This window comes from Brachyhypopomus gauderio, chromosome 7 (assembly GCF_052324685.1).
Source record: "Brachyhypopomus gauderio isolate BG-103 chromosome 7, BGAUD_0.2, whole genome shotgun sequence".
NCBI classification, from domain to species: Eukaryota; Metazoa; Chordata; class Actinopteri; order Gymnotiformes; family Hypopomidae; genus Brachyhypopomus; species Brachyhypopomus gauderio.
In genome coordinates this window covers 8,069,769-8,082,951 of record NC_135217.1, presented here as the reverse complement: position 1 = coordinate 8,082,951, position 13,183 = coordinate 8,069,769, and the positions used below count along the sequence as shown (strand labels likewise).

General features: G+C 42.9%; 1 protein-coding gene and 1 pseudogene across 2 annotated transcripts in view; one reads left to right on the top strand and one right to left on the bottom strand.

Moving 5' to 3' along the window:
- The window catches only part of mbd2 (methyl-CpG binding domain protein 2), a 29,459-nt gene extending 27,054 nt beyond the window's left edge, over nucleotides 1-2,405 (top strand). The window contains exon 5 of one of the 2 annotated variants that reach the window (XM_077011381.1): nucleotides 1,927-2,405. In XM_077011381.1, the coding sequence (XP_076867496.1) occupies nucleotides 1,927-2,072 (146 nt within the window). In that variant the 3' untranslated portion in view covers nucleotides 2,073-2,405. The remainder of the gene's footprint in view (nucleotides 1-1,926) is intronic. The other variant, XM_077011380.1, reaches the window with a different exon arrangement.
- A 2,434-nt stretch (nucleotides 2,406-4,839) lies between these two features.
- LOC143518190 (gamma-crystallin M2-like) lies at nucleotides 4,840-5,696 on the bottom strand (annotated as a pseudogene).
- Nucleotides 5,697-13,183: the final 7,487 nt, after the last annotated feature.

The window sequence follows — 13,183 nt, the reverse complement described above, 5'->3', positions numbered from 1 at the left end:
ACTGCTTTGTGGTGATCATTAGGTGCCTAATGTTTCCCAACCAGAGGCCTATTTTTCTGGCTGCCGTCCCGTGTGCCGGAGCCAGAGGGGATGGGGGGGGAGCGTGTTTGGAGGGAACCCACTCAGTGGTGTGTCTTGGCTCGGCACGTCTGGTGCTAGACCGCGCCGCGTCCTGCAGGTCACACCGCGGGACACGGCTCCCGCTTGAGCGGCAGGCAGGACCAGGATCGCCAGTGCCGCTGTAAATGTCAGGTGGGCGCTTTGAGAAGCGCAGCGGGGGAGTCCTGGAACGTTGCACTGGTCTTTAGCTGTAGTCTGTTTTTGAGTCTTGTAGTCTTGTAGTCTTGCCCATCTCTGTTTATGGTGCCTGGCAGTGTTGCAGTCCAAGCTCAGCTTTCTTGTGTGTGTGTGTGTGTGTGTGTGTGTGTGTGTGTGTGTGTGTGTGTGTGTGTGTGTGTGTGTGTGTGTGTGTGTGTGTGTGTGTGTGTGTGTGTGTGTGTGTGTGTGTTGGGGTGGAGGGGGGTGCACGAGAATCTGCTGCTCCAAGGCCTGTAACATTCACAGCAGTGCACGCACAATACTGTCTCTAATCAAATTTCTGTCACCGAAACAGTACAACTGCAATAGAAACAGTGCAACTATCACAGTTTGTACTATTGTCAAATACAGCTGCGCTATTTCAGCCAAACGGCTATGATATTACAAACGTGGCTGTAGCGGCTCTATCAAACACTTGTAGTGTTTCTACCACAGTTGTAGCATTTGCATCATTTTAATTCTTCCACATTTAGCATTCTGCTTTTCCTTAAGTGCCTTTCTGAAAGTGCGCTTTCTTCTGACCCTGCCGTCCTCGACCCCTCAGCAGGCGAAAAGCGCGTCAATATAATATTTAATCGTCTCCTTTTGTAGGAGGCGGGCAGGGAGGGTGGGCGTGGACCGTCACTAAGGGTGTGTAATTAATGCGCGTGCTGCAGGCAGACTCTTAAGTTGCAGGCCGGTTAGTTTTAATTACCCGTTTCCCCCAAATCTCGGCACAAGTAAAAAGCATCTGTTAATGGAGATGCAAATGATGCATGCGGTGAACTTAGCTCGATTATAGACCTGTGTCGTCGTGTCCCCCCCCCCCCCCCCCTCCTCTTTATTTGTGAAAATGGGGTATTGCCACACCATAAAAAACGCTTAAAAGGATGGTGCTTTCTCTTCGTCTTTCGCAGGATTGTAGGGACGAGCGTTGCTTAATTTTCACTGCAATTTGCACAAGATGATTTACGTGTCAAAGCCCTAATCAAACACACTTTCGTGGCTGAACAAGTGTGCTTGCTTGTAAAACACATTCATTTTCCATATTATAAAAGAATGGCCAGGAAGCTGTACCAGCTACGTCAGTATAGGAGATGGCAGTCAAATGGAGGGGCTTCGTTTAGGGTCATTTGGCAAAAGCATTTTATGTTGACACACGCAGGTCACATTAAAGACTGTGTTTTATAATAAGTATTGACAGTCATACACTGTGTTTCTCTATAGTTTGTTTGGGATACACTGAGACCTTCAGGCAGTCAGGCATACTGGCTTGCGCGCGCACACACACACACACACACACACACACACACACACACACACACACACACACACACACACACACACTTTCATTCCTCTAAGCCTTCTTCAAACCTGCCATTGATTTCCCCTGGATCCTAGAGGGCTTTTATTCTCAATACTGTTTGTACTTCAGTGTAATTGAGGCTCACCCTAAATGCTACACGCCGCATGCGAGCGGCCGGCCACATTTCTCCACCCTCTCACAGCCACGTCTCCACCCAACGTTCAGCTGAAGGTCGACTGTCATCAGGGGTGAACTACTAGGAAGTGATCAGGCGCTGTTGTTCATTGCCAATCTCACCTCTAACTCTCCCATTGCACCCCCAGGATGCACTGAACTCATGCCACACCTCTCTGTCGACCTCATGGAGATGATGTCATCAGTCCGCGCCGGAAGCTGCAGACCCAAGCACAATTTTCACGCCCTCTTAAAAATAGCTTCAACCAAGGCCTTTTTTGTTGTTGTTGTTTAGAGCATATATTTTCATGTACATATCTATATATGATTCAGAACAATGTGTATTTTATTTCAGAAAGAAATAATTGGAATTGAAATTTTCATTTTATACAGGCAAATACCGAGCAATACTTCTGGGAGTCAGGGCGCAGTCTGCTAGATTTGTATTGCTGACTTTTGGTGTCGTATGGGATTCGTTCTTTTCAGGGTTTGTAATAACTAATTAATGCATTTACATACTTATGATTGAGAACGTGCTTATTTAAGAAAAAATAATTTTATACCTTGAAATAAAAAATACTTGTACATTTTGTGCGTTATTATAGAATAAATAAATGATTATATTCAATTCGACTGTATTTTTGTTGTATTTTTTTTTGTATGTGCCTCGTTATGATCGTACGTCTGTGCTCTTGTCGGTCTCTGGCGTATAGGAGTTATGTCAAAGATTTACAAAATGATCCTGTGTTTCTCGCCACGGTCTCCGTGATGACTCCTCGTTTGCCCCCCTCCTGTCCCATAGGGGGTTGGCTAGCACTGCAACGAATTAAGTGCAAAAAGCAGGTGTGATTTGACATTTAAAGTCACCCTTGCTGCAAGGATAATCCTTTGTTAAAATGTTAATGGTTAAGACCTGTGCAGTTTCTGAATGAAATGCTTCCATCTTGGCTGGTAAACCAAAGACAATCTGTGGTCAAGGAGTGTGGAGACAACATCTGTGGTGTAGTGTACGAGACCCACGTGGACTGGTTCTGATCTTTCCATCACGGCCAAGACGAGCTCCATGCGGGGCTGCCACATAAAGTCATTTTCCACACATTAATGGCCTGATGTTGCCAAGATGGTATTTGTCCATGGGAATTTTTACTGCTCTCCTAATCTCTCCGCTTGGCAGAGACTTGCTTACAAATTGTCCACAAACCCATTTGCATCTTATAATGGGTGCGTTTTGCATAAATTCTTGGATTAGATGTTGTTTTGGTTTTTTTCCCCCCACCTGTATGTATTATTAGCATTTTTGAAGATGCAGATGAGTTCTTTGAGGAATCAAGCAGAGGAAGCCATGTGTTCATGTGGCCGTCTGACGCCATTTTGTGGTCCAAAGCCAGCAATCGTGCATCTTTCATCTCATGTTTTTTTCTGCTGTTCCTTTTCCAGATGTACAGGCCCAATGTAATATGTGGTTCATTCAGTGGTTACATCTCAAAGATGGCTATTTCTCTGAATGCCCAATGTGTTTTGCGTATGTGTTCTTACTTGGACGCTCATAATTAAGATCTGTGAACAGTTGCTATATCTGATTAGTGGCCTGACTGACACTCCTAAGATGTGCTGTGCACTGGAGGTCTGGTGACCAATGAACTACAGAGGATGAAGTGCAGGAGCAAAATGGACTACACTTCCCATTAATCAGGAAATGAATAAGCTCTGAAATTGGGCTACCGCAAAGAGGATTTGTAAATCTAATCACTGACGTTGGGCAGCGCAGCAAAAGAGGGGGAATGAACCCACATCCCTCTCTCTGTCTTCTCCCCCCTCTCTCTCTCTCTCTCTCTCTCTCTCTCTCTCTCTCGCTCTTTGGCTCTTCTTTCACTTTCTCAATTGTGGTTGAACTTCTGTAAACCCAAAATGGTGAGCACAATAAAAGTCAGAAGCAGTTGGGTAAGGTAATAAAGTAAACTGAATTTATTAAGCAAGTAGGGATTAGTTCTAGAGACCCCTGTTACAAACGCACCAGGCGTCTGCCACAGAGAGCTAATTCCCCTCCCCGAACTCTCATCTCTTATACTTTAGTTCATAAGCACACAAGGTGTTCACGAGGTGAACATGAGGTGATTAAAGCATATGATTGGATAAACCTGAAATAATCACACATGATTTGACAAATGTATATTTGCCCCTCCCCGCACGCCCCAACCACACTCAGCAGTATTGTGATGGTCTGAGAGCCGACGTGGCCACTTCCATGTTGAGACTAGGAGACCAGCTGGTGTCTCCAGTATGGATAAGAGCGAGGTCACACAGGAACATCAGGCACCCAGAGTGGGCTGATGACGTGGCAGAGGAAAGACACTATTCCTCTAAGACCTACTGAATAGCTTCAGTGTCCTACTTACATGATTAACACATAACACATATACAGTATATATAGGTAAAAAGCTCTAGTTTATACGTCTATTATGTGACTATTATGATTAACATATACTAATAAAGCATAGCATCAAGGAAAATATAAAAATTTCCACCACATGCTCTCCTTCTGTTCTCTCTGTCTGTTTTCTCTCAAACTCTCAATTGTTTCTACCATCTCTTTCTCTTCGTCTCTAGCTGCCCATCTTTCCAAACCCGGGGGAAGGTTGCCGGATCATCCGTTTCCCTTTCTGCCTGTTCTGAGGATCAATAGCCAATTGAAATTTTCTCTGCTACTTTATGACCTCTGGTGTTTACGAGGTGAAAATTCATCTCCTTATACATAATTTTGCAATGATCGATTAATTCATTCAGTTATTTTTTAAGTGTTATTGCTGTGGTTGTCGAATTTTATTGCCTCTTTGCAATTAGAAACACAAAAAGTAATTGAAATTACATCAAGACCTATAAATTATGTTTGTGTCATTTTCTTTTTAAAGGTATGATGCATGTTTGTGGTTAGATATCACTGGTTTTTCAGTACAGTAATTAAAATATAGAATTTATATGGTGATAACTATTTGTTTTAGAAAAAAGTGAGAAGATAATTTGCTTGGAGTATTTAAAATGACTTTATTCTAAAAAGTGCCATTTTAATACCAGGAATCCAAGAGACGCCTCATACTCATGAACCTCATGCCGCCCCAGTTCCTGAAGTTCCTGTAGTCTCCAGGCCAGAAGTAGCTCATCGCGCCCCTGAAGTGGGGATGCTCGTACATCAGCCAGTGGCTCTCCATCACATTGCAGGAGGTGGCGCTCTGTGATGGAGTCACAGTCATCCACCATCTCCATCATCTGGCCCATGAAGTTCTCCCTCTCATAGATCCTCATTCTGTAGGTTCCTCTGTACTGTTCTGGGGGGAAAGTTGACAGCGTTCTTTGTGGAGAAATCCCTCTTGAGTTTTAGTAGATATGGGGAATGCTTGTGTGTTGGGGATTGAATAAACACAGGGATCAATCTGCAGGACTCCATCCTGTCACTCATTCCCCACACGCTCATGTAGTCACGCACTCGCCCCTCCTGACAAAGTTCTGGTTCCCCATGAAGTTGGGTCGGTCGTAGACCATCCAGCAGCCGCTCTCCACCCTGCAGGAGCGGCAGCGGCTCAGGAAGAGGGACACGTCCTTACAGTCAGTGGTCCACACATAGGAGCTTCACATGAAGTTCCTGTCCTCGTAGAACATGATCTAGAAGAATTAAGAGATAAATGCATTATCCTGCTGATGGGAACATTAGAAAGTCTAGACTCAGAATACTGAATTCAAATGGCAGCATTTGTCTGCTATTTTACAAAAGGAGTTGCCTTGAGATCTAAGACTGAAGTGGTACAGTAATTAACCACAGCCACAGTGAATTAACTGTGAATGTGTTTAATGATATTGCGCTGCCCATATTTCTATAATTTGATATTAGGTCTATGTCTCATATGGCTCGTACCTTGCCCATACTTGCAATGTGTGTTTTGGGTTCGTCTGAGCTGTTTACAAATGGTGACTGATACAGACAGGCCCGTTTAACCCTAGCATTTATACCTGACCAAACCCAGATTATATAACGCCTCCCATTGTATGAAAACCCTGACCAAGCAGCATAGCTCACCAGCCCACCATCGAGCTCATCCGCTTTCATTACAGTTCCATGCGATTAAGTTCCCACAATGCATTAAAATGAATATCACAGGCAGAACAATAGAACTGCGGCGTTTCTGTGTGCGTTGTGGATTCGTTTGCCCTTTATATCTTAGACGGTGACCGCTGTTCTCTGCTTTTTGTTATGTTTGCGAAAACATCCAACCGTACTCCACAAATGTGGCTCTTATATTCTCTTTCTGTCTTTTCAGTCAGGCTGAGTAGATGATTTAGCGGAGATGTGGGTAGAAACACATATATCTACACCTGCTCTATTATCATGCCCCTGACTACATTTTCATTTTTTTTTTACTTTCGCTTAAACCAGTCTGTGTGCTCCGAGCACACACCCCAAGGGGACAGACAGACACATGACAGGCAACCACTGTGAATAATAGTCATTTGGAGAGAAAAAAAAACTCTTTTGTATTGCTATTTTTTTATGAAAGCTGTTAACTTTCAAACTGATATTCATTTCCTTTCAACTGGTGGGTCAGCCTTGGACATACTCCCAGTCTTGATGGCTGAGATATCTTATTTTTTCATTAAATCTGCTTTATGAATCTGTCCGTCTATAGGCAGTCACTGGCTCAGCACAGGAGTTCTACACCGGAGCACCACACTCTGTAGAAGAGTGCACAACACTCCTTGAGAATGCACACCCATCATTTAAAAGCTGAATGATCAATATCGGGGTCTTTATTTATCAAGTATGCACAAACATACAAGGAATTCGTGTTTTGTCCGAGTAGCCCAGTGCATAACAACTGACAGCATTACACAAAATATTACACAACTGGACACACACATACACGCACATACACACACCAGTAAGCTTAACATGTGCAGAGTTGTATGTTGCTATGAAGTGCATCTGCAAAGAACACAGTGCAGACTGCATTAAATAAGGAGTATTAATATAAATATGCAGTGCAGAAGAGTCACTGGTTGAGACCGTAGGTACAGTGTGTCTGAATCACTATCACCAGATAAAAGTGTCATGAGAGTTGGTGTGTGGGCCGTATCTGGAAACACGCTGGAGCAGTTGATGTCCAGGGTGTGACGTTTAGTGGCTGAGCTGCCCCACACTGTGATGTATGCGGTGAGAACCGATTCTCCGGTGGTGGTGTAGAGCTGCACCATCACTAGCTTCTGGGGCTACTTGAACTTCCTCGGCTGACCAAGGAAGAAGTTCAGCCTCTGCTGTACTGATGACGGTGCCCATGTTGCAGTCCCATTTCAGGTCCTTGGAGATTGTTGTGCCAAGGAACGTGTAGGTGTCTACAGCCGTCACGGTGCTGTTGGGGATGGTGAGTGCTGAAGGGGTTGGGGGGGCTTCTCCTGAAGTCCACTCTCATCTCCACTGTAGCCGTGTTCACGGGTGGTGGAACAGGTGGTCCAACAGAGCGACCACAACAACCTGGAGCTGAAAACGGCTACAGTGGAGATGAGAGTGGACTTCAGGAGAAGCCCCCCCATGCACATGAGCAGTGGAGAGAGAACTGCTCCTGTGCTGATGGTCCTGGTTCCTGAGGTGATCTTCTTTCCCAACCTCACCTGCTGCTCTCTGTCAGTGAGGAAGTTCATGATCCACTAGCAGGTGGGTGCTGGTACACTGAGTTGGGCCGGTTTGGTGTGTAGTTGTCCAGGTATGATTGTGTTGAAAGCGGAGCTGATGTCCAGGAACAGAACTCTTGTGTAAGTTCTTGGACGGTCGAGATGCTGGAGGATGTGGTGAGGTTCATGTTCACTGCATCGTCCACCGACCTGTCGGCCAGGTAAGTGAACTGCAGGGGGTCTAGCTGGGGGTTGGTGATCTGCTTCAGGTGGGTCAGAACCAGCCTCTCAAAGGATTTCACGACCACAGAGGTCAGTGTGACTGGTCTATTCAGTCCTGTAATGGCTGGCTTCTTGGGGATGGGTATTATTGTGGAACGTTATCATTTTCAGTTACTTATTGTATTTAAAGAATATTTACACAGAAATCACGATTGAATAAGAGCAGGGCCTATGAATATTCATTATGCCCTATCAAAATTGTCCCAGCCTATTCAAATCCTTGACCATGAAAATAAAAATAAATAGTCTGACTCTTTCCAGTTTTGTTTACACAGCATCACCCTCATCATCAAAGACAAAATTGCGGTTGAAAATGATAATATAATTAATATTATATTCATAATATAATAATCATAATATAATTATAATCATATTCATAATATAATAATTATAATTTAATTATAATTATTATAATTTAATTAGTAAAATACCTGGTTTGGATAAGTAACCAGCCCCTTAGAGTAATCATTATAAACTTGCTCAGGTACCACTAATCACCCTCCAGATCCCACACTAGCCTAATTGGCCCTGACGTGACATCAACCGTAGTGGTGTTTTGATTACTTCAGAATAAAACCAGCTATTCCTCAAGGATTCCTCTACTAGTATCTGCTTTCATTGGCAGCTGCTTTCAAAAGGGCTCTGAGATAAGGTTGTGTTCTAATGTTCCTCTACAGCAGGAACCGGACAATGGAAGTATTCAGTTCAGGATCATGCAACCAAACACTTGATACCTTGTTGTACTCTGGTAGCCGAAGATAGACAGAAGGTTCATCTTCCAGCACGTCGACTCCCTCCTATAAGCACAGCAAGATGAATGTCTTTCAGTGGCCAAGTTAGAACCCTGACCTAAAACCCAATAGAAACTCTGTGGAAAGTGCATCACATGTCACCATAAAATTTGACTGAACTTGAGCAAATCTGCAAAGAAGAATGGGCAAATATTCACCAATCCGGGTGGGCAAACCTGGTAGAGACATATTCAAATAGACTGATGACTATAATTAATGCAAAAGGTGGCTCTACAAAGTACTAAATCAGGAGACTGATCACTCTTCCAATCATGTTATTCTAGTTTTTTAAACTTAATTATTTTTCAGAGCCATTTCCTTTTTTATTATTTCAATAATGTTCGATGTGTTACAGGCAAAATGTAAGTAAAGCTGTAAAGATTTTTTTTGTGTTTTGATTTCAGGCTGTAAGACTATTTCAAAGGGACAGGACTCTGTATATACCTCCATTGTTGTGAAAGCTATTTAAATTAGTCAGCTTTCAGAAGTCAGAAGTATCATGATTTCAATATGAATACACCTTGTACTAGAAGGTACCAGAGGTTGAAAGCATACCTATACAAATATCAGGACGACCAAGAAGCTATTGAAATAAGTCTGGGACAGAATTCTAGAAAAGTATTGATCGGGGTATACTTGATCGGGGTATAGTTATAAAATATGTGGGGATGCTAATCAGAAGCAACCGAGAGGCTGAAGGTTACTGTGAAGGACTTGGAGTGGTCTGGAGATGAGATGGAAAAATGTAGCAACTATTTCCCAGACACTCCACAAAGCTGAGTGTTTCAAAAGTGTGGCAGAAAGACTTTAACTTTATTAAAACAAATCATCTGAGAAATTTACCATAAAGCCATGTCTGAGACCCTGCAAACGTCTGGATTTAAGTGCAGGGTCTGGGATAAGACCAAAATGTGACTTTCTGGCCTTGTTGTAAAGGGCTGTGTGTGGTAAAAACCAACACTGTTCATCACCTTGAGAACACAACATCCATGCCGAGGGGATTTTTTTGTTGCAGGAAATGGGAAACCATAGGTGATGTATGGATGGAGTTGATTGATGGAAGGGTTTGATGGATGGATGGAGGCAAATACAAGACTGTCCTTGAGGAAACCTTCTGAAAGTCTGCAAGAGACTAGGATGGAGGTTCACCTTCCAACAAGACATCGACCTTAAGCATATTGCCAAAACTTCACAGAAATGGTTAAAAAACAAGGATCTAAAATTATTAGTATTAGAGTGGTCAAGTCAAAGCTCATACCTGAAGCCTATTGAGAATCTGTGATAGGATATTAAAAATGCTGTTCACCAACAGTCTCCAACCAATCTAACTGATCTAATGGTTTTGCCGGTAAGAATGGGGGAAATGTTAGTATCCAGATGTGCAAAGCTGACTGAAACACACAATGTCATGGTGATTGAACACTTATGCAATGAACAGATGTCTAATTTTTGGTTAATTACGCTTTGTCCCATTGAAAAGACAATCACATTCAAATTGTCGAGAAATATGTTGGTCAAATGGAAAACAACCTAGTTAAGTTAAATTATTTTCCATATTGTAATTCATCGGAATGGGAATTTTCAATGTCATCGCACGCCTTGTGAGTGATGGTTGGAGGCCTGTCTTTAGCATGTACAGCTGTCTGGCTAAAGTGAACAGGAGACCCTGAACAAGAGTGTCTCCCTGCAGGTTGAGCACACGGTGTTCCTCCCCTGGGTGAAACGTTAGGGTGGTTTGTCCCTCTGCGTGTCACCCCCGTTATCCGGATCCTTTGCCTCTGACACCTGAGATTTGTCAGGGAGACAGAATCGGCCTCTCATCTCTGTCTCTCACTGTTCAGTCTAATTGATAAGATAGCCCACAATGTACCTCTCTCTCTCTCTCTCTCTCTCTCTCTCTCCCTTTTCTTCTGCCCAAATGCTCCACTTTTCTACCATATGCTGCATGTCATCACCCTGTCCTCCTATTTTGCCCTCTGCTGTTTTACACTGGGAGTCAGAGATGCCATAAAACACCCTGCTATGTGACACAACTCCCCCTGGCTTCCTGTTCATATAAATGCTGACCTATCATTGGCCCAGCCAGAGAAAATGCTTTTTTAAATAATATTTTTTTTACTACTGCTTTTATCCTCATCAAATTGTGCAGTGGTGATGGTGGCAGGAAAAGCAATCGCTCCCAGCAGCAGGAGAGGTGACTGGGGTCAGGAAAGGACATTTATTGAGGGCCTTGCTAGCTCTTTTGTGGCCTCTTTAGCATGACCATACATCATTTGAATTACACAGGCCTCTCCTTTTTAAGGGGAGAGGAATTGAGGACGCTTCTTCTGTTTCCACGGAGACCAAAAGGAAGTAATTAATGGTGGTAATAGCTGCTTGTAGAGCAGCAATTTGGAAATAATCTGGAGACTTCAGGATTATTGATTTGGAATGAGACCAGATAATCATTCCTGCTGTCTGATTTGCAGGAGGACATTATTTGTATGACTGTTAAGGTTTAAGGTCTGAAGATGAGAATTACTTTAATGTATGACTATGGATTTGGGTGAATTTACAAAGAAGCATCTCTAGCCTAGTTATTAAACCTTTTTGGTTTGTTTATTTTGTATTTCTCTTATATTATTATTTTTTTGAGTATATCGATTGCCCAAGAAAACCCAGCCTCATAGGTGTGATTCATGATTCATGGGTAATTTCCAAACTGTCTAACAGGTTGATGTATGGCCCTGTTTGCAAAATGTGCTTTCCACTATCAACAGATCTGCAGTGACAAATGACAATAATGACTTGTTGTACCACATTTTATATTCCTCATTAATCTTTTTAGTAATGCACTCTCCTAAACGTCTTTAAAGGAGTCGTCTGTCATTCTGCCGAGCTCCAAACTGGACAGAACAAGCTATGGATTCCATTCAGCGGCTTTAGCAAAGGCTTCGTTTTGCTGCGGTCCACACAGACACATTCAAATGAAAACCTTAGTTGGTTCATTAACCTTATATAAATCCAGTTTTTGAATGTGAATGGCTGATATATACGACTGTGACAGAGACTGAACGGTGCTGATGAGCTGAGACATTGAGGTCAAAGTGAACGAACTCCACACATTGACCTATAAAGATTCAATATGTAGAACTTAGTCACAAGCCAGCCAGGGAGAGCTTTGAATCAGTATTCAGCCCCTACATCCAAGGGTGTAATGCTGCTCTTTATCAGCCGTGCTTCTCATGTTTGTTCTCTTTTAGCCATTTACTGCCCCTCATAATACTGCAGAACAGGCCACAGCAGATTAACAGCCTATACACAAACAAAATCACAATTAGTTTCTAAATGAGGCCACGGTATCTGGCCTTACGTTCTGGGTTGTGGTAAATCCTTTCAGGTTTGTGACAAGTGATCAGAACCATACAGCAGGGGAACCACACAAGATGCTCTTGTTAGCTCCAATTCTCTAGAACTATCTGCAATTCTCCAGAATTTTCTGTAATTAGCCCCTAACCTATGGCTCTGATTGGGTCCCCTCTTGGACGAGCAGTGTTTTTTAAGTGGAAGGATTGGAAGGTTATACTCGGGGAGACAGCGGTTGAGCTAATGTGCTCTGCAGGGCTGATGGGAATCCAAGCTGCCATCTCAGAATGAACAAAAACCATCAGGAGGCTCATTACATTTAATTAACCTATCTGTGAAAATGACTGTCCTTAATTAAACTCCTCACTGCAAGTGAGAGCGCGAGGAATAACAAGGCCTTGTGCTACTTTCATTCTATTTGTGTGTATGTGTGTGTGTGTGCCCTTTAATATTGTCTCAAATGTAGGCAAGTAGAAGCTTGACTACAGTTCATTAGGTTAATTAGGCAGCATCTTTGTAATGTTTTAGTATTAGTTGTCCCTCATGCTCAACACAGAGCACAACATTTTCATTTTGCAAATTTATATCTATTTATTTATTATTTATATAATCATTTAATTTACCATAGGCTTTCACATCCTTATACAAAACTTGCACCTGTAAAAATAAATAAATGAAAACAACAACAAATCATCAAAGCTGTTGGACAGACGGATCTTTTCAGCTGAAATTAAATTGGCCAGAGGGTTCTCAGTATCAGACAATTACTCAGAGCTCAAAAATAATTGTCAGAAGTTACATTTTGTTCTTTATTCTGAAAATGCCTCTGTCACCTTAATGAGAGGCCGACCCGCGTCAATCACAATTTACCCAGAATGCCTCACAGTGGCTCAGATCATTCAGTTTTTAATGGGCTTTCTTGCCAGGCAATGCTCTAAGCCCAGAACAGCAGTTGTGAAAGGTGGTTGCAAATGTGTGCACCAGCTCTCTGCAGCGGTGACAAACGAGAGCACCTATTGATTGATCTCTCTTAATTAATGAGTCAGAAATGGAGCCGGGCCAGCCAGGAGAACGGTGCAGGCCGGGACCAGTCGGCACGGTGATTGATTTGGGTTTCATTCTGCGGGACTCTTGCCTCGAAGGAACACGCCTGCCGTCTCCCTTCCCCACAGCCAGAACCGCATCGCGTATGATTTCACAATCGGTTACACCCTGTAATATTCTAATCATCGCTCGCTGGACTGCTTTCCAGTGTCTTGGTTTTCTGAAAGACCTTTAGTTTATTGGTTTTATGGTGAAGTGCAGAGAAGCGGGTTTAATTTAGCCCAGAAAC